The sequence below is a fragment of the Gobius niger genome (genome assembly GCF_951799975.1).
Source record: "Gobius niger genome assembly, chromosome: 1".
In the NCBI taxonomy this organism is placed as follows: domain Eukaryota; kingdom Metazoa; phylum Chordata; class Actinopteri; order Gobiiformes; family Gobiidae; genus Gobius; species Gobius niger.
In genome coordinates this window covers 42658105-42680197 of record NC_136852.1, presented here as the reverse complement: position 1 = coordinate 42680197, position 22093 = coordinate 42658105, and the positions used below count along the sequence as shown (strand labels likewise).

The window sequence follows — 22093 nt, the reverse complement described above, 5'->3', positions numbered from 1 at the left end:
GGATTTATTCTTTCATCACCAGTCGCAAATTATGAATTATTTTAATAACATTATACAAGTATATGAAAAATATATAATTTTTTTTTGGCAATCTTTCAAACCTGTCTTGATTTACATATGACTTGGTTTTATTTGTAGATGTATAGCCTCATGTGCAAACACATTTAGTAAATAATGTAAAGTAAAGTTACAGGTTTTGTTTACTAAATAAAAATCATATTTAATCCATCTATTATTGCTCGGACACTGTTCTACTTCAGATTTGTTGGAAAAGAGACAGAGGTAAAAAATAATAATATTTAATGAGCACAAATCAAATCAGATACAGTCATCAAAGCAGTTTATTCTTTATATAAATAAGTTTAAACAAGCTCCAAAATTCCATATAAAAACTTCATATTGGTTCAAAAGCAGCACCGTTTTGTGGTTCCGTGTCATTGACTGGTCAGTAAAGACTCTCCGAACACGTTTCCGTACGATGTTTTGAGGAAATGGACGTAGTTTTGGAGCGTTCTGTTTGTCGAGTCGCTCTGTTCAAGCCTCTCCTTCATGTTCAGCAACTGCCCCTGGAACCGACGCTCCATCTGTGGAAAATGCACCGAAATGACCATACATTTATTACAATTCAGTTGGCTTTGAAGTTTGTAGAAATGGATATTTATTAGAGGAGACTAAAATAGGATTATTAAAGATTTAGCAATAAAAACAAACAATATTATTCTAAAAAAGCCTTTAAAGGGCCTGGCTATCGGCAAAATATCCTTCTTCAGTCATATCCAAGTCACTCCATGTTGGAATAAAGCATGTGTACCTCTTGTTTGCTCCGCTGCAGCAGACTGAGCTCTGTTTTGGCTCGGCTCAGTTCACTCTGTAAATCTAAGGCTTTGGTCTGGGACACGCGCTCTTTCGAAAGCAGCCTCTGCGTCTCCTCGTCCGCCTGAAGAGAGAGAGAGGGGTTCATGTTAATGTGTGAACTTAAATGCAGCACTTCATGGGGCAATTCATATACTGTATATTCATTTCTCCAGATTTGCAAACATTCTATCAGAGGGGAAGTTTTGCTCTTCAAAGGCAAATTAGATACAACAAGTAACTTCTAAGCAGGTGAATGTGTTTAAACTATAAGTTGTGTATTTTTTATGACATGCAGTAGTAGAGCAATGTCTTTTATTTCCAAAAATTAGGGCAGGGAAAATGTTTTATCTGATTTAAAAAATCGAGTTGGTAAGTGAAATCTATTTATATATTGTTTTTTAAATAATCTTTTTTTTTTTTTAGCTCTCTGCCCTCTGCTCAGAGGAAGAAGGTCCTGCTGTACAAATGTGCTAAGAAGAAAAGAGCCCACATCAGGATTTTTTGTTGTTTTATTAGCTCAATCCAATTCAGTATAAATAATTTGGATGTTAAAACAATGTTTGTTGCACACTGCACAGTGACTTTTCAGTTAGAGAAAGGGTTTGCCTTTGCTATTTTCTTTATGTTGATGCACTTTAATTGAATCGAATCGAATCGAAAATAGAGTTTTTTAGGAGGAAAAAATCGCCCAGCTCTACCAAAAATCTAGGTTTACTGCCAAAGAGAATCCAATTTAGTGCTTTTAATGACATATGAGGCCTTAATTCCAGCATAATTAAGTCAATACCTTTTCCTTTATAAATGCCCACTGAAAACCCCACTCCAGAATCATTTCTCAATTCTTCACAGCGATGAGGTTATAAGCATGTTTCCCAACTTTTAGGAGGCAATACTGTCATGGTGATGTAAACAACAACTAGCAGCAATTTTACCATCCAGCTTAAAAAAAGCTTTATAATTAGAAGGACAGTCCACAAAGATCTTTTTATATACTGAAGCATAAACAGTCATCTCTCCTGCTCAATCTTCCCCTCTCCTGATTTCAATATAAAACCTTTTCAACCGCATGTACCACGATAACTAAATCACAAAATATTAAAGTAACGCAAAAGCACACCGCTCACCTGTCTCTTGGCGTCCTGTAAACTCTGCTGGAGTCTGGAGGTCAAAGCTGTCACCTCCAGAGTCCGCTCCTCCAGCTCCTTCTCCAGCTTCAACACCAGACCCTCCTTCAGCACCAGGACCTGGGACTGAGACCTGGACTCGGACCTCAGCTCCTCCAGTTTACTGACAACAGAGGAGAGGGCCGGTTAACCTCTTAACTCCCGCCTGAACCGAGAGAATCTTTTTCCACACGTTATCAGATTCAGATTTCCATCATTTTTTTGTTGGGTGTTCAACTCATTTTTGTAACTTTTTTGTCATTTTTTTGTCATTTTTCTCACTTTTTTGTCATTTTTTATTTTTTCATTTTTTTTTATCATATTTTTGTACAATTTTAATCACATTTTTGAAAAAAATAAAAAAGTCACATTTTTGTCATTTTTTGTCACATTTTTTTGTCAATTTCTTTAATCAAATTTTTGTCATTTATTTGTAATATTTTGTCACATTTTTTGTCATTTTTTTGTCATTTTTTGTCACATTTTTGTCATTTTTTGTCATATTTTTTGGTCAATTTTTTTAATCAATTTTTTGTTATTTTGTCATATTTTTTTGTAATATTTTTTCACATTTTTGTCATTTTTTTTGCAATACTTTGTCATATTTTTTTCCATTTTTTGGGTCATTTTTTGTCACATTTTTGTCATTTTTTCGTCATTTTTTTGGTCAATTTCTTGTGACATTTTTGCCACTTTTTCATCCATTTTTCATCACTTTTTTGTCACATTTCCATCATTGTTTTCGTCTCAGTTTTATTGCTTTTTCCCAGAAGCTTTTGGACTGGGGTAAAGCCAAACTGGAGAAAATGTGCTTGGTTCAGGTGGGAGTTAAGGGGTTAAGGAGTTAAACGGGACTAAAATTGGACTTTAGGCAAATTGTAGTTGGAAGTAATGTAAAAACCAAAAAGGGGCAGAATTTTCCATGTACAAAATAATAAAAATAGATGCTGTGGTAATTTTTCATTCATCATTTCACTGGATTATGAACATGAAAATGAACGGTAAAAAATACTACACTGGGCTCTGCTTTATTACAGATACATTATTTGTACATTTTACGCAGCTTTCAAAATGCTTTCTTATTCGATTCTTTCAGGATAAAGTTTTGCAGTTCATTACATTGACACGTATCGCATTGGGCCCCCTGTATGCATCGTCTCAGCCCTAGTGCTTTTGTTACTGTATGCACCTTTCCAAACTCTGCATTTTCTTGTGGAGGCCGTTGTTCTCGTCCTGTAGAAAACTATTTCTCTGTTGAACCAGGTCCAACTGCGCCCCCTGCTGTTCAACCTGAAACCAACACACTGATCAGGAAATCAAACTTAATGTTCCAAACAAACCTCAAAACACAAAAGAAAGTATTGATGAAGTCCAAAGTAAACTGTAGCCGAGTGCTTTTCAGAATTTGGCTCATGCGCCACTTGTGGTTAAAGAGTCAAGGGGAAACGAGAGACAGAGGATCACTGCTTTAAAGCCACACCGTGAAGAATATTAACCGATAAATAAAATTGAAATACAAGGATTTATTCTATGACAGATATTTTCATAATTGAAAAATACCTCATAAATGTGCAAGCAAACATGCCTGTAACTTTACCAGGAGTGGATATGTCTCCAGTTTGTCTCCAGCTCGTCAGATTTGAGATTTAAATACTGTAATTTCTGATACTAATAAGCCGCTACTTTTTTCCCAAGCTTTGAACTTTGTGGCTTATATAACGGTGCGGCTAATTAATAGATTTGTTATGGTCATACTGAATATTGTGTCACGTGTCCCTGCCGCTGTCTTCCTCCACATCTGTCCACCGGAGCGGGGGCAGCAGGAATAAGTGCCGTGTATAAAATTTCCCTTTCTCAAAATGGCTGTAGTGAATGTCTTGAAATAGGCCTCTGTCTCTTTAAGAACCTCTGACCTTTTCAGACACGCCCCCTCCACACGCTGCCTGTGGCATCAGTGGGGAGGGGGTTCTGCTGAGGAGCAGTGGTTGGTTACTCGGCTGGTGACGAAAGCTCGGAGGCGTCTCCAGGAGGTGGGGGCGTTCCTAGGAGGACTCAGGCAAACCTATCCCTAAAATGGCTGCCATCAGAGTTTTTACAGATTACTCAAAAATACGTGAATGTGCCAAGGCAACACTTCAGGCATGTTTTTAATGAGGGAATGACATAATAACATGATGTAAAGCTTGAAAAAGTCAATTTTGCATAATACCCCCCCTTTAAAGCAGTACTAAGTAACTCGTCCCCCTAGAGGCCATAAGCGCAACTGCAGGTGTCGTAGCAAGTTACGATGTTTTAACTTATTAATTGTCTTGGAGAGTAAATACTACTCTGACAGGAAAGGCGAAGGAAGAGAGGGATATTGCATATACAATGGAAATATTTTTTTTCACTCAAACTTGGCTGAATGAAGAGCATAAAACAAACCCAAGCCTTGTTCCCAATCTTAATCCTTATGTCTCTGAATCAGACAGGAGGAGCTTGTCTTGAAACAGTTTATAAATATTTTTGTGATGTCATAACACAGCAAAAGAAAATTTAAGTGTTATGTCAGTGGAAATAAACAGGAGCTTAATATAGAAGGTGCAGTTACATGTATGACCTGAGGTGGCAGTTGTGAGTATAAAATGACCAATTTGCGTCTAGTCCCTTTAGGTAAATGCTTGTTTGTTTCTTGCCTTGAGCCGGAGCTGGGCGAGCGTCGCGGTGTGTTCGCTGCTCCTCTGCTCGTGAATCTGAGCGCCGAGCTGCGCTTCCTTCAGGCGGTGCTCGGTTTGTCTCAGCCGCTCGGGCAGCGCCTCCAGGTCTCGCAGACGACCCTGGAGCTGCCACTTGAGGTCGTCCCTCTCCAGACTCAGCCGCGCTCTGTGCTCGCGGCTCTGAGACTCCGCCTCCTCCAGCCTCAGCGCGAACTGCTCGGACTCCAGGCGGCTCTCACGCAGCTGCGCACGCAAAAGATGGAGAAATGATGGACTGAAGCCAAGAAGATTGAAAATTGACTTTATAGAGCTTGTTTTTTGTTACAAAGTTGTTCTCTCATCAAAACCACGACGCGCAACTTTGAGTAATCTTTGGATCTTCTCCAGAGGCAAACACTCGACTGGCCTTTTTTCCGGTCGGGCCAAGATTATTTTGCTAGTTTGATGACATTTCGGATGGTTCTCAGGTAAATCTCGCTTGAAATACGAAAGTAAAACTGCCAATGGTACAAGACCAATTTTCTTACCCCTTTGGCAAAGAAAATGACTTAAAATTAAGGCGAAATGTATTGAAGTCAGATTGAGTCAGAAACATCTCAGAATAAGTTAAATAATCTGGTCAAATGCCCACCGACATCTTAACTAGTCAAAACAACAACAAAAATGGATAAACTAGTTACTTTTTGCTAGAGAAAGTATATTTTTGGCAAGCCATGCAGTGCCGGGCTCTCTCAAGAAAGAACGGTGGTGAGAGGACCACCGATGGTAAACGCTCAAACGCGCCATTACACAATGGAGATTTTTTTTTTCACTCAAACTTGGCTGTAAATACTGTTTAAGTGTTAGCTTTCCCCGTTAGCTTCTTATGGTTCATCATGTCTTATGTTTGTGGCTACGTAATAAGCATTACTCCCTTTGGGAATGTATACAGAGTTTCAGTCATGTAATCTTACTTAAAGCAGTACTAAGTAACTCGTCCCCCTAGAGGCCATCAGCGCAACTGCAGGTGTAGTAGCAAGTAGCAAATACTGTTTAAGTGCTAGCTTTGCCCGCTGGCCTGTTAGCTTCTTCTTCGTTAGGCAGTCAAGTTGCAATTGTGGTTTTCTGACTAGAGACACCAGGGGGAGTGAAAGACCCTCCAATCATTCCATTAACACTTGTATTACCCCCAGAGGGACTACGGAAAGGATTTATTAATGTAAGCAAGTTACTTAGTATTGTTTTAATGGATTTTGGACCATAATGTTTTCAGTAAATGTTTTGTGTTAAAAACAGCGCAATGTCAGCATAGATTTGAAATAATCTAAACTTAAGGCCTGATGAAATCATATTCAGATCTTTCTTGTAAATTGAAAGACAACTCAAAAAATAATATTGCAGACTTGCCACTCAGTTTACTGCTGCGCTGTTGATGACATCACGCGCAAAACGTCTATTCACATAAAGGCCTTAATTTTGGCACAATTCATTCAATGTGTCTTGAATTAAAAATGTGAAAAAGAATCCTGAGTAACTGAGACTGTACCTTCTTCTTGTATTTCTCCATTTGACTCTCGTGTCTCCTGAGCAGCGTTTTCAGTGTTCGAGCCTCGGACTGAAGGTCTCGGAGCCTCTCCTCTGATGCAGACAAGTCAACCTGGAGGAAAGGACATAAAAAGTATATTTACTACGACCATAAAAGTCACAAACCGGATCGTTTCATGGTGGATGGTTCCGCTCTGACCTTGAGTTTGTGGTTCTCTGCATTCAAAGCAGAGTTGTTGTCACTGACGCGGTGGATCTGCGCTTTGAGCTCGTCTCTCTCGCTCAGGCCCTGCTCCTCGGACGAGTGCAGCCGCTCCGTCAGCTCAGACACACGACTGCGAGCAGGACAACAGTCATGACAACACATTTGATATTTACTTTAATTATTGCTTCAATCTTGTTCATCCCTTCAATGTGTGGACAGGCAGAGTAACCAAGGGGAAAAGCTAGTGCTAAATAGAATAGCATTCATGAATCACTAAATGCCGTTAACCAAAGACAAAGTTTTCATTCATTGTGAATGACATCATTGTCCCTGTTGAAGCGCCTTAAAGTCACTTGTATCATGTGAAAAGTCATGTGAAAGGCACAGCACAAACAACAATCCTTCTCTCTTCTGTTTTTTGGATGATATGGAGATATTTGATACACAAGCCACATTTGAATAACAGAGAGAGTACTTTCAAAGTACTGGTGAAAGATCAAGACTGCTTCATTTTTTTAATAATTCATATTTTGCTCAACAATAATGATTTGGACTGTTTGTGGCAGAGCACCATACCACACACCCGTTGTTAGGGATTTTTTTAGCCCCTTCACAGTCTACCAAAGCAGGACCTGGGCATAGGCACAACACAATGGACCAGATCTTGTGCCTGTTGCAAGGACATCTTTAAACATGCTGGTTATCGTCCACGAGGAACAGCTGTTGCACTTGCACTATGTGCCTGCACCACTGGCAAGAGGGCTTGGTTATAAAAAGAGAGAAGGTCGACTGAGGTGTATTTATTACAAGCAGTGCTGAGAGCGGTCTCTGATGGCAGCCTCACATTCATTTCCTCGTTTATATCGAGCTGCCTTGTGTTCTTAAGCATTATAGGCTCTCACAGGTCAAACTAAAAACTTGATTTATCCCATCGTGAGCTAAACATTGTTCGTGTCTCGAGAGAAAGAGATGTAGCCTACGGTTGTTCCCACTGTGGCGCGGATCGGCACTCGCTTGGCTGTAATTGTGTTAACCTCCACTCCCCAACTCCCTCCCCCTCGCCTCTACCCGGCCACGGAGTCTGGTTGGAGGAAAAAGGGTGTTGTACAGAACATCGCCATTGGCCATGGGTTTTTCTCCACCCCATGTACTTCCCCTTTAAATGCATTAAGTCTGGAGTGGCAAGATCTCAAAGTGCGCTCCTACTAAGCGCAAAATGTTATGCCATAGTCTGCGTTTAGAAACACAAGATCGTGTTTTGATTTAAAATAATAAAATACAACTAGACTTTTCCATATACAACGTTGGACCGGTAACCAAAAAACAGCATTCCTTCTTAAAGTGATTGTAAGATTAAATGTCTAACAAATTTAACAGACTGGTGACCGCCTGGGCCTGTGTATCATTTGCCCCGACAAATCTGTCTTCCGTGGTATAAGAAGCCTTTTGTTACACGCTCTTCAATGAACCTTCACCAAGTTGTCTCTTAAAAGCCTTACTGGCCCTTGACCCTATTTTGACGCCGCCTGTTGGACTACTTAACCCTTCTTCAGTGGACGTATAGTAAGACTTGAATGACCACAGTAGAGTAGTAGTGCTGAGAGTTCATGTCTCCGACTCCATGTCACGTACTGATGGTAAACAAACTTCCGACATCCAGCGTCTCCTTAATCTCTCTGTGCCACTCTCTTCTTCTCACAGCCCTTCAAACTGCCTCAGGGAAAAGATTGCGGAGTTTCGATCAAAGCCACGTCCAACTGGCTGAAGGGGAGTGGGTGGTTTACATTGACATGCAAAGAGATAAAAAGGTCCACTCACAGTTTGAGAGCAGATATGTCCTGTTCCAGCTGTTCTTTGGCGGAGACTTCATTTTTGTGTCGGACGCACCACTCACTGGACGAGGACAAGGCCTGAGCCAACTGCATCTCCTGGAATAAAGTAAAGAATGAGTAATAATCCATCAAAGTCAGTGTAAAAGTACAAAAGCAGCGGTTAAAAACCTTCTCGTGCAGCTTCTCTGACAGTCTCCCGGCCTCCTCCTCGGCTCGTTCGGCTCGCTCCGTCTCCAGATCCCTCCGCTCCCGCTCCTCGTCATCCCTCGAACGCCTCAGGGCCCACAGCTCGTCGGTCAGTGAACGCATCTCGAGCTGCAGCTGGTCCTGGCTCTGCTGCATCCTCTGAGGCACAAGCAAACATGGGACTTTGGACTTATAATAAACCGAAGCATGTCATAGCATTTCACTACATTCACGCAGATTTGAGTAATCGTCAATAGGCCTGTCACGATAACAAATTTGAAGTTCGATATATTGAGGCAGGAAAGTATCGCGATAAACGATATTATCGACTCTAACAATACTACATACTGTCAACTCTCAGTTATAAAAATGACAGTAACCTTTGTTCTAAAAGTACATCATAATAGGCTAAAATACCACACAAGCTGCAATAAACATGGAATATAATGTAACTCAATATGCGTCAGTTAAAAATCAAAGTTTTACAAAGAATAAAAAGGGCTTGGAAATGATTATAAATGTACAGACGATAAATATCGAGCCCAAAAATGTATCGTTTATCTGTTATTTATTGAACGAGAAGTCGAGTATAGTTATTATCGTGACAGCTCTAATCGTCAACAAGCTTGCTTTATTAAGCCGTTTCTTCTTCTATGGTGTCAGCGCGTCGTTCTGTCCTTGATACATCTGTCATTGTTAAAACTGTCCTCCCCATTTTTAATCCAACATTTAATCAGTTCAGAGCCCTCAAAGTGGGTTTAAAATGAAAAATGTAAAAGATCAATGCTGAAGCACCAAAATAATAAGTAAATCCAGGTGTTTTGTTTAAGATTGAGGACAATCTTTGGATATCGGTCATTTGCCTTACTTTGTTATGAATTAATGAAGTATAAGAGGGGCAGTGGGAGCTTAACAATAGTGCATATCTATTATTATTCTTATACCTGTATTTGTGCATTGAGTTGAGTGTTTTCAGTCTGAGCTCGGTCCAACTGAGTCTCCAAATGCAAACGAGTCGACTCCAGGAGTTTCGACAGCTCCTCTGACGTCTGGTTACTTTCCTACAACAACACAAATAAGCATTCCCACACTTCATATACATGACCTTTACAGTGTTTGTTTTTTACCTTTTCCAAGTCCAAAGTTTCTGCAAGTTTCGACGCTTCTCTTTCTTTGCTCGAGAGTTTGGCCATGAGTCTCTGGAAGCAAAGAAAACACATCATTAAATCAAGCTCAAAGCACAGCAGGCTCTGACGGTCAAACCTCAACCAGACGATGAACATTTGAGGCAATAACGTACAATGTTCTCCGTTTCACAGTCGGTGAGTCTCTTCTTCACAGCGTCTCTCTGCTCTGACCACAGCAGCACCTCCCTCTAAACACAAACGTACAAATGGATCTTGTAAATAGAGGAAATAAACCAAAGATCTCGGGGGTAAATGGTGCAGAATATTCAGACTGTGGTACACCTTTATTTCCAGTTTGGTCATTGTCGAGTCACACATTTCTCTGGGGCATTTCTAGTGGTATGAGAATCACTACTTAAAAGGGGGGGGGGGGCGGTATTACGCAAAATCAACTTTTTCAAGCTTTACATCATGTTATTATGTCATTCCCTCATTAAAAACATGCCTGAAGTGTTGCCTTGGCACATTCACGTATTTTTGTGTAATCTGTAAAAACTCTGATGGCGGCCATTTTAGGGATAGGTTTGCCTGAGTCCTCCTAGGAACGCCCCCACCTCCTGGAGACGCCTCCGAGCTTTCGTCACCAGCCGAGTAACCAACCACTGCTCCTCAGCAGAACCCCCTCCCCACTGATGCCACAGACAGCGTGTGGAGGGGGCGTGTCGGAAAGGGTCAGAGGTTCTTAAAGAGACAGAGGCCTATTTCAAGACATTCACTACAGCCATTTTGAGAGAGACATTTTATACAAGGCAGTTATTTTAATTTACTGCATCTAGACCAACAGAAGGTTTGGTCATCATTGCAATGTGCTGTAGACTGGTGCTATGTGATTGAAAAAAGCATAATACCCCCTCTTTAAAAGTTTAAGTCACTAACTTTTTATTACTTGTTGTATTAAAGTAATATTATTTCCTCCCATAGTGCACTAAGTAAAAAATAGAGAGTTTCAGAGGGCGGCTCTATCACATGGATGGGCTCTGCATTCATGCCTTATTATGAACGTCTGACGAAATACTTTCTTACATTTTCACCCCACGTCGTCTTGAAACTTGTAAAGGTCTCGTCATGTTTTAGTCACCACAGAGGCATCTTTAGCTTGTCACATTATCGTCATGAATAAATAATAATAATGATAAATAATAATAAGATTAAGGAAAACTAACATGTTTCACATTAATGCCTGTACATGAAGAATAAGGATGCGCTGAAGGGTTTGTGAGAGCTAGAAAACGCGAAAACTCAATTCCTCGCTGTTAACGTGACAAATTGGGTGCGGCAGCTTTAAAACACTCCTAGATTTAAACAACGATCTGAGATTCACACGAGATCTCCATCCAGCCGCAGTAAAATAATCCAATGTGTTGTTACCTCCTCCTCGGTCCACTCCCGCAGCAGCGCTCTGAGGCTGTGGCTGGTGCTCGCGAACATATCGATCTTCTCCAGCAGTAAATCCCGCTGCCGGTCCAGAGATGTGGAGTGCATTTTGGTCAAACGCTTCACCTAAAAAAAACTCACAAAAAGTCATATTCATTTAAATGACTGGAGCAGAGCCGAAAACGTTTCTTTTGTGCGATTGTTATAGCTTCAGGATTGTAATGTTTTGGACTTGTGCAGAGGAGGAACAGCGATTGTTTCTACCGTGGAGAGCGCGCCCACGGTGTCCTGCAGGGCTGAGAGCTGATTGGTCACTGCGGCTCCATCGATGTCGGCCTCCACTAAAGTTCTGAGCAGCTCCTCTGTGTCTCTGAACTGAGCTCCTTCAGACCTAGAAACAAGATGACACAGGAATCTCTTTAAAGCGCCTTGACCAAAGACAAAAATGAGTGTCTGGCAGAGCTGGGAGAGCTTAAAGCAGAACTAGGTAACGTTTGCCCCTAGAGGCCATAAGCGCCACTGCAGGTGTCGGGGCAATTGTGGTTTTCTGGCCAGAGACCCCCCAATCATCGCATAAACACTTGTATTACCCTCAGAGGGACTACGGAAAGGATTTATTGAGGTAAACAAGTTGCTTAGTTTTGCTTTAAACGCTCTACCAACTGATCTGTCATAGTCCCATAGAAATTGCCACTCGCTGTGAATGAATAGCATAAAACAAACCCAAGCCTCGTTCCCAACGTTAATCCTTATGTCTCTGAATCAGACAGGAGGAGCTTGTCTTGAAACACTTTTTGAATATTTTTGTGATGTCAGCTAGTCCAGGAAATCTTTCTGCACCCATTAGCCTGCACAAAGTATTTTTGCGTCAGCATTAGCCACAAAACATCGCAAATTATGGACGATCCAGATGTTTTCAGTTGTCGACCACATTCAGGGCAAAGCCTCGTTAAAAATAATTTCTGAATGCACAGACCATTTGAGAATTTACTTTAGATACAAAGCGTCTTAAAAGTGCCCTCTGAGCTAAATGCTAACTCAAATTCAGTTAGGTTTCGGCTTTTTGTGGGTCTCATGCACACCCACTGGCCACTAAACATCATCTTATAAGATGTTAATGGTAAAAAAAAAACACAGAAATTAAATACATGCGATGAAACAGGACTAAATGTACCTCCCCTTTCGTTAGTATTGCACCTGGCTTCCCTATTCATTAGAATGCTCAATTCAAAGCTAAAGGCATTTCTGTGATTTCCATGGCCATGTCTGCAATGTTATTATTTGATTCGTCCATTCATTTGAGGCTCTATTTTAACTTTAATTTAGATTTAACCTCTTAACCCCTGCCTGAACTGAGCACATTTTCTCCTGTTCGGCTTCACCCAAATCTAAAAGCCTCCTGAACAAAGCAACAAAAATAGAGACGAAAACGAGGATGAAAATGTAACAACAACAAAAAGACAAAAAAAGCATTAAAAAAACGTGCCGGAAAAGCGGCAATAATCACAATTGAAAAGTGATATCTGCATAACCACATCCATGTTTCTAAACTACGCTACACTACAGTATTGTACAAAATGAAAACAGTTAAACACGCAGCAGAAGCGTCATGACGGTGATTTGTTTGTGCTTTTTTTTGCCTCTTACTTCTTTGTGCGTCGGCGGTTTGTCTCTTGTTCTTCTTTGAGCAAAACGGCCAAACTTCTAGAAACAGGAGCCACGTCTCCATCCTCTTCCTTCCACTCAGGTTTGTCTTTGACACTGGAGCCAGAGCGGCGCAGGGATCTACTTCTCTGGAAAAGGCAACATTATCATCCATCAGTAAGTACTCATTTTTGATAAGTTACAACTGAATGCATTTATTTACAGGGTAAGAGGAAACTGATCAAATCTTGATCCATTTATAACTGTTGTAAGTTTAGTGTCATCCAAGGCCGTGGGAACCCAGGGTGCTGAGGGCGCTGCAGCACCCCCTGGTGGATAGTTTGTGAACTGCAGGCAATATTAACCCCTTAACTCCCACCTGAACCGAGCACATTTTCTCCAGCTTTACGCCAGTCCAAAAGCTTCTGGAAAAAAGGTGTGAAAATAGCAACAAAACTGAGACGAAAACAATGATGGAAATGTGAAAAAAGTGAGAAAACATTGACGAAAAAGTGACAAAAAATTTAGAAAAAAATGACAAAAATGGACAAAAATTTGACAAAAAAGTGAGAAAAATTTGACGAAAAATTGAGAAAACATGGACGAAAAAGTGATAAGAATTTGACAAAAAAAATGCAAATAATTTGACGAAAAAGTGACAAAAAAGTCACTAAAATTTGACAAAAATGAGATGACTGCCCAACAAAAAAAGTGATAAAAAAAAATCTGATGTGAGGAAAAAGATCCATTTAGTTTTGTAGGTCTTTCAAATGAGGCGTTACACTGGCCTACAGGATTTGGGTAAAGCTGAACTGGAGAAAATGCTCTCGGTTCAGGCGGGAGTTAAGAGGTTAATAAATAGGATTTATGCACAGAAAAAGTATTTTGGGGGTAAATTTTGTCCCTCAACACCCCCTAACTAAAATATCTTCCCACGGCTCTGGTGTCATCATAATAACAGTTATTTAACCTGACTATCGTAGGCTGAGTCCACGGTCCGTCGTGTTGGGGTTTTCCCGGGCGGTATCCACGGAGGAGCTTTGGATCTCCTGCCATCTTCACTCTGGGCGTCGAGGCGAACGGTCTTTCCCTGAAGAATATAAGAGGTTTGATATTCATCGGAGACAATCTTGCTTTTGTCCCTTGTTTATTGAGTTTTTGTTGTTTTTGTTTGTATTTTCATCCTCATTTGACTTTTTTTTTTCTCAAGAAAGTTTTAGATTTGGGTAAAGCCTAACTGGAGAAAATGTACTTGGTTAAAGTGTGGGTTAAGATATATTATATTTAAAAAACAAACATTGTATTAAAAGGATTAAGAAAGTTAAGAAGAAAGTTAAATTACAGAGATAACTATTTCTTATGTTAAAGATGTACTACTAGGTTGTAATACTATTAGTCAGGAAGTTTGATTTTACAGTGTCATTTATTTTTTGTAATATCGGCGTTGATTTGCAGCAATTTAAAATTTAGCAAGTATGATGACTGCCATGGAAATCTTTAGGTTATGCATCATTATTTTTCGACTTTGCGGGTGTGATCAATATATTATAGTAAATGATAAGCTTTGTTTACCTGTTGTTTTCTGCTCGGACTCCTCTTCATGTGGACGTGGATCGGAGTGGCTTCAGAAACATGGACATGAACGGGCGGCGGAGGAGTTTCCCGACCGTTCATCTCTCCTCCGAGGACCTCAAACACGTTCACCGCGTCTTACGGAACCATCGTGGATCAATCAATCCCAGTGCAGTTCCTAGTCATCCACTTTTAAAACCTAAAGTTAAAAAATGTTCACCCACAAATCTCGACTTCTCTCTCTGGTGTTGAGCGGACGAAGGGCGGGATTAACGAACGAATGAGCAGAGCGTTGATTGGTTGATTTGGAGAAATTCGGTCGGTGATTGGCTGCGGAGAGCTTTTGTTTCGCGTTGCCAATGGTTACCATAACAGCGTTCAACAGACGAGTTTTATGCATGGAAAATAAAAATAAAAATATAAAATTACAAAACAAAAATAGCATTGATTCACCACACTGAATATCTATATGATTATTAAAAGTATGCGTTTTACTCAGTGAATACGTCAGTGAAAGACTAACGTGAATGCTTTTCATTACCAATCTAAAATTATCGCAAATATTTTTATTTTATTTTATTCAAGCTTACATGTCGTCTTTACATACATGCTGAAATATAATTTGGCACGAGAAATATAATTAAGAATGAAAAGAAAACTTCCCGTATTTTGGTGTATAACTTCCGGTTAGCCTACCTTCATTAGCACTCACTTCGAGTTTGTGCTCAAGTTAAGAGAGTTTTGTTTTTCTATTTATTCGCTTCACGTTTAACGGTGCCCCGAAGCTCAGTGTTGTTGCGAAGATGTCCAGCGGCACTGTGAAATGAGTCCAAATCTGTCCAAAAGTTCATTTTGTTGATTTGTTTTGGTTAGCTTCCGTGTACTGCAGCAGCATGGGCTCAGCGCTGAATCACCTGCAGCGACATGCCTTCGTGTCGTTGTTCACCCGTGTCGCTGCTCATCACTTCATATTTCTTCTCATAATTCATCCATGGCTCCAGCTCGGTCAGGCATGTGGTCCCAGAGCGGACACGGGCGTGAGCACCGACGCTCTGATGCTGTGCAGGTGGAGTAGTAGAGCTCCCACTTTAGGGCATCAGGTCATGGGACAGCTGGGTCTTGGTGTTTTTCATTTTTAACGTCCCATGTTTGGACGAGGTTGTTAATTGTTAACTTATTAAAAGTCTGAAAGCACTTTGTCAGTCATTAAATTGTCTAAAGTTGTCTAAAGTTTTTTTTTTTTCTTTTTTTTTTACTTTTATAGACATTTATGGCTTAATTAATATGCTTTTGGGAAATACAGTATGTTACAACATATAACAGATTAAAACTGCACACACAAAAATCAATGGGTTGTAATGAATTTGTAATTATAGCTGGTTATTTTATGGTGATGGTGAGTCATCAACTCCCATGGCATAGAGAACCACTGGCCTAAAAGATTCCAGGCCTGTGCCTCATTATTCCATTACTCTATACTTTTATTTACTTATTTTTTTTACAATGTACTGAAAGATTCTGTAAAAAAAAAAAAAAAAATACAATTATTCCACCAAATACTTTCACAGTATAAGATTTGTAATTCTTATATTTCTTGTCCCAACTGCAGATCTTGTGGACACGAAGTGGCGAACAGCTCGGACATCCGCTTCGTGCCCAGTCGTCTCGCTCTGTCCAGCCGTAACGACACGCTGCTGGGCGGGAGGAGGATCGCCGTGCAACTCTTTGAAAACCCACACGACAGACAGTTCGAGGTGGTGACGTTCAGGAGGGCAGCGGTGGCTCTGCACTGGCCCGCTGATAAACGCTTCTCCTGGTTCCCCGGGTTCGCCTGGACGGTAGCCACCTGCCCTCGCTGCAAAGCTCACCTGGGTAGGCATCGGAGACCGTGCGCCACAAAATGTGTAGAAACACTTGACGATTATGGTCAAATGCATAGTTTGTCCTAGATCTAAATCTGTTCAGCAGCTCTCCACAGATTATAATTTTGTATTTTTTGAATAACAAACTGCACTTGGTTGTTTTCCATTCTCGTAAGTAAAAGGGAACATACATAGTTTTCTTCATTCACTTGGAACAGGGTGGCCTCCACTATTGGGCCCAGGGCATAGGTGACGCAGGCGGCCGACCACTGAATGGCGCTCAATTTTCTAACCTTCAGTCATCTATAACATGCCGACATTTGCACCTAAGATAATATAAGATAAGATAGCCTTTATTGATCTCACAATGGAGAAATTTACTTAACATTCAGCTCTTAGACACTCAGGGTGTGCAAATAGGCAGGAAATGTGAGGAAAAAACAAATAGTAAATAGTGGTATCTTATATACAATGACTACCAAGGACTTTGGGGGGACAAAAATATAAACAGTAAGTAAACAGACTATAACAAAAAAAAGTGCAGGTTTACATTATAGTGCAAGTGGTTGATAAAGTGACGCAGATAAGTGATGTAAATACTGAGATTATTGCATGTATTCTACAAAGGGGTTATTGCACATGTTACTTCACAGTCTTGTTGTACAGTCTGACAGCAGTGGGGATGAAGGTCCTGCTCCTTCTTGGACTGGGGGTGTCCATGATGGAGGTGAGCTTACCCTCCTGTCCCTCACCTCCTCCACAGAGTCCAGGGGGCAGCCCAGGACGGAGCTGGCCCTCCTGACCAGCTTGTTCAGTCTGTTCTTGTCCCGCTCTGTGCTGCTCGAGGCCCAGCACACGGCAGCGTAGTGGAGAGCAGAGGCCACCACAGAGTCATAAAAAGTCCTGAGCAGAGGCCTGCTCACTCCGAAGGACCTCAGTCTCCTCAGAATTACCCCCTGTAATTAAACTGTTGTGCGAATGTTCTGGTTTAGAAATATATAAAATAAAACCAGACTTTTCCATGTCCAAAGTGTGTCCAAATGCACCGGTAGTCAACAGCAAAAACAGCAAAAAGTCTGTATGGAATGTCATTTGTGTCTAAACTTTCAGAAAAGGCTTTGTCCATGTGTCCTCGAGAAAAGAGAACAAATGTGGTCAGTGCGACAGATAACTAACACCAATCAGATATGAATTGATTAGGAGGCCAATTATGATGGATTGACTTTTAATTATTGAGTTGTTTTATTTTTTTGAGGGCCCAATCTTGCCTTGGGCACAAAGTTGGCCACACTGACTGGGAGTTCTCATCATCAAAGAGAGAGTCACATTCATTCACCACGGTACAGATAGAAGGGCAATGTGGGTAAAGTCTCTTAAAAAGGACACATCAGTAGTACTGTATATACCTTTAGAAAGTATATATATATGAAATGAATTGATGGCCGAACACTCTCCGAGTTTGTAATGAAGTTCCGATCTCTGATGGGAGCCGGTGTCAGAATCACTGTTATCAACTATATTTTATATAGTTAAATAAATGCACTAAAATAAATATTAATGATTTCATTTTTGACAACTCACTAAACTGAGATGGCAATGACAGTGTTAAAGTCCAGTGTCATTATAAAGTAGTTTTAAATCCAACTCATTTCTTATTTCAGGTTGGGGTTTCCAGCCAGTCCACTGGCCCGACACGGTCACTGCTTCACGGTTTGAAGAATCTGATTCCACGTTTTTGGGTCTAATCGCTCACGGACTGTTGACCGAGGACTTCGCCTCACGTCTTTTAATGACTCCTAAATCCTTTGTGAGCTGATCAGACTTCTCTCAGGATTACGACTTTGGACAATTCAACCATTGGACAATTCGTACTAATTAGAGTTTAACTGTGATATTATTTTGGTCAGATAAATTACATATCAGAAATTGAGAACCAGAAACACCCGTGACCATGAATTATAGATCATATAGGCTATACATTTTGATTTGCAGAAGATTAGTGATGGATCAAATACTGGTACTTATTTGCCCCACTTCATTTGCCATCATTTAATCCTGCTCCATAATAACAATTGTCGGTTTTAGAGTATTTTTAAATGCAATCTCTTCATATTTTTAAGTAGTTATCGTTATCATGAATCTTAATTTAAGTGGAATTTTAAGAAGTATTTGTACCAATGTGCCTTTGCTGCTAATTGAGTCCTTTGAACTTTGAATGTAAATGAGGGAGTTGTGTTCCCAACATTGTAAAGAGCCTATAGTTTGAAATTGAAGTGGTGTGCTGTTCAGAATTGTCAAAATAAAGATTTATCACCTTGTTTTTTTGGGTTAATATCTCTTTAATATTGCTCATCCGCTGGGTGGGGGAGCGACTGATTTTTGCTATAGTGAAACGGTTTTAATTAAAAGGAAAATAGAGCACCGTGGGAAAAGTCTTATCTTAAAAGATGTTTTATCTGAGGCTTGCAAGCTACGTTATTCCTAAAAGTGTAAACCATATTGACGTACATGCACAATGTGTCTGGAGGGTGGCAGTAATGCGCTAAGCTAGTCCGCATCCGCTTTTAAGCAGCCAAAGAAGAAGAAGACTGTTTTTGTTTTTTGTTTTTTTTGTACAAAGGATGTAGTTGTTGTAAGCTCACCTCTAGCCTTTGTTCAAGTCTCAGCGAGAGTTTGTATTCTTAAGTTAATAAAAAAAAAAACGTAAAAAAAAAAACGTTTGTAAGCTCATTGGCTGACCTACACTCCGGAACAGTAGGAGGCGGTAATGCTCCTTTAAGCTGGTTACCAACCACCGTAAAACAAGAAGAAGACTGATTTTTTTTTTTTGTCCGTTGCATTATGGGTAGCTTTCGCCATAACAACTTCCGGATTTGTCTGCCGGAGCGTTTTCTCGAACATTGTCGAGTGTTTTCGTTGTTATTTTCAGTTTAATCGGCTTTTACCATGGGCTTCCGGTGCGCCGCCGCTCACTGTAGATCTGACAGTGATAAAAAACTGAGTCGATATCCGTGGATGTCCAGCGTGCGGTGGGTCAAGTGGCCGAAAGATCCCGCAGACATCAGCAGGTGGAAGCGCCTCGTGAGGAGGGGCGGAAGGAAGTCCTCTGGCTCTGTAGATGTTTTTAATGTTGACAAACGAACCCGCTTGTGTTCCAGACATTTTGATCAGGAGTCCATTAGCGTTGATAAAACGTCAACCTCTGATCCAAAATACTTTGCTTGGAATAACTGGGGAAATGACCGTGATGGGCTAGAATGTTATTTTCCATGGATAGAAAACAGTGATGACCTTCCTGAAGTTGGAGCTGATATTGTTAATCCTGTACCAAGTCCAAGGGAAGATTATGTAGGACGTAAGTATCTAAAATCTGACTATATTCATTATCCAGGGGCGGACTGGCCATGTGTCCATTCTGGAAGAGCACAGAAGGGCCACCAGTCCTGCCCCAACCGAGCTTTACCCAAATCTAAAAGCTAAAAAGAAAAGCATCAAAATAGCGACAAAAAGAGGATGAAAAGTCAAGAAAAACATGAGAAAAACTTGGACAAAAAACCCCTACAAAAACGTGAGAAAAACACAACAAAAAATGATAGAAAAAATAATTTTAAAAAAACAACAAAAATGTGGCGACGTGACGAAAAGTTTCCGTCACTTTTGTAGGTCTTAGCTTTCAAATGAGGCGTTTCATTGTTGCTCTCCAGTCGAGAAGCTTTTAGATTTGGGTAAAGCCCAGTATCAAAAAACATGAATCTAAAAGGAATTCCGTGGAGTATGGTGTACCACAAGGTTCAATTTTGGGACCATTATTATTTATTATTTATATTAATGATTTTGCTTCTGTTTCTACGACCACCTTTCCGTTCTTTTTGCTGATGATACCGATCAAAAACATAATAATAAACGCTACGCTAATTTGGGCCAGGCTGGTCAGAGTCCAGGGCTGTTTTTCAGTCCCAGTCCGCCCCTGTCATTATCTGATACTGATATTATGCTGTTATAGTGTAGGAGATGCTTTTAAGTTATCAGATGCTATACAGACTTATCCTATATAGACTTAAGAAGTAATTATGTCAAGATGTCCATTCTAGATTTGTTTGTGCTCAATACATCAAACTGTAGAATTCATAACATTGTCCATCCAGACACACAAAGAAATAAAGAAAATGCATGTACTAATACTTGACATTTTGAACATTTCCCTGTTGTTTTTACATTACCACGTTAAGGACAGGTTAATTTATTTGATCATCATGAGAAATATTGTAATGTTCATTTTTTAAACATGTCATTTCAGAGCTGAATGAGCTCAAGAAAACCCATGACATCTGTCAGCCTGCTCCAACAGTCGACAGTTCCACACAGACCAGCCTGACATCAGATGATATAGAAGACCTGCTGAGGAAGAGTAAAGCCAGGGCATCGAGTCAGACGGCAGGACCAACTGGAAAACATTTTGTTAAGATGGTCACAGATACTGACGAAAGAGTTAATTTTTACACTGGTAATGAATCATCTGACTTGTTGCATGGTAAGAATAATGAGGAAAGTAAAAAAGATTTATCTGTCAATATTGTAAAATATTTATAAGTATGTATGAAAGTATTGATTACAATGAACAATTTCTCTTTCAATCATGTTCCCGCCTCCTCCCCCACGAGGAAAAGAGTAATACAATTTAAATGTCTTGAATGTCTCTTATATGTCAAAGCACGTAATTTCATAAAGTGCACATTTTCCAAACAGGGGTTTTCAACTCAGTGAAGGTGCCAAGAATATGAAGTACTGAAGAAATACCAGCAGTAGTGCAGAAAGGAAATGGGAAGGAACAACAAGGCCTGGCAGATGAAGGAAGATGTCCACATTCTTTGAGTTTATTATGACTCTTGTGTGGCTCAGGTTGAACTTACCTCTTCTGTTTCTGCCTGACTTGTTTCATGCTAGTAATCATGTAGTGCTTCAAAGTATCAGAAAACACCACAACATGGATTTGCTACTTAGATCAAACTCCGGTACCTGCTCTTCTGACTTGGCCATCTCAAGCCCAAGTTACAGCCAGATAGCCTAAGGGGTTCTGCAAATACATTCCCCAAACTAGAGCTGTAATTGACTGTACTGAATTTAAAATCATTTTAATCATTTTAAGATAAATGTCATTGTATAATTATGAGCCGAGTATGCGGAGTATCCTATGTATATCCATTAGGGTGCTTCTAAAAAATGAAAGTTTCAGGGCAGTGTTCTCCAACCCTGCATTACATGATGCTTGTTATAGAGAAGCTGTAGAAAAAGTTTTAGCTGAAAATATTAATATTTAGGACTTGCTCAACTCTATTGAAGTTTTTACCTTTTAAGTCACATGGCGCCAATCCAAGATTCAGACATTTTTATTACTTTCAATTAAATCAAAACAAGCTCAACTATATATGGTCTAAAAAGACTACAGTTTTGGTGTCAGGTGGTAAAACCGATGTAAATATTGGAAAATATGACTTTAGTTTAAAAGTCTTCAGTTGTTTTAAAAGAAAATGTTTACCCATGCTAACAAATGCTAACGCTAATGCAAGAGTCCACATAAAAGCCCATTTAATTTGAAATTAGTTGCTGCGATTTAATGATCAAAAATATAAATAATAGAATCGAATGATCCTGGAGCTCTGTTGTCACAGGCTTCGTGCCCCAGTAGGGTCTCCCAGGGCAAACAGGTCCTAGGTGACGGGTCAGACAAAGAGCGGGTCAGAAGCCCCTTATGAGAGACCAGCAGGCCCGGTCAGAACCATGAGGCCGTCCTTCTGTGGACCCACCACCTGCAGGAGGAGCCATAGGGGGCTGGTGCAGCTCCAACAGCTGCCCCCACAACCCAGCAACGGAAAAGTGGAAGAAAATGGATGGATATGTTGTATGTCTAAAAGCATATTTTCAAAAAGTTTTTTCAAAACTGATGGCATGCATATTTTTGAGTCGATAATTTTGTGTTTAAACAAGTTATGTTT

General features: G+C 40.2%; 2 protein-coding genes across 2 annotated transcripts; one reads left to right on the top strand and one right to left on the bottom strand.

Annotated features, from left to right (window-relative positions):
- Positions 1-335: 335 nt before the first annotated feature.
- LOC306972523 (outer dense fiber protein 2-like) lies at positions 336-14651 on the bottom strand. The gene is made up of 17 exons (XM_079569185.1): positions 14239-14651; positions 13637-13756; positions 12670-12815; positions 11287-11413; positions 11017-11148; positions 9762-9836; positions 9589-9660; positions 9406-9522; positions 8444-8620; positions 8262-8371; positions 6438-6573; positions 6240-6350; positions 4694-4957; positions 3208-3308; positions 1980-2142; positions 812-937; positions 336-584 (listed from the first exon to the last, which is right to left on the bottom strand). Exons 1-17 carry the CDS (start codon positions 14338-14340, stop codon positions 435-437), a joined length of 2229 nt encoding a protein of 742 aa, XP_079425311.1. The 5' UTR covers positions 14341-14651; the 3' UTR covers positions 336-434.
- A 281-nt stretch (positions 14652-14932) lies between these two features.
- LOC306972406 (uncharacterized protein) lies at positions 14933-18110 on the top strand. Its single transcript, XM_079568995.1, has 3 exons — positions 14933-15304; positions 15848-16110; positions 17762-18110. The coding sequence occupies exons 1-3, from the start codon at positions 15132-15134 to the stop codon at positions 17914-17916; spliced, it is 591 nt and encodes a 196-aa protein (XP_079425121.1). The 5' UTR covers positions 14933-15131; the 3' UTR covers positions 17917-18110.
- The last annotated feature ends 3983 nt before the right edge of the window (positions 18111-22093 follow it).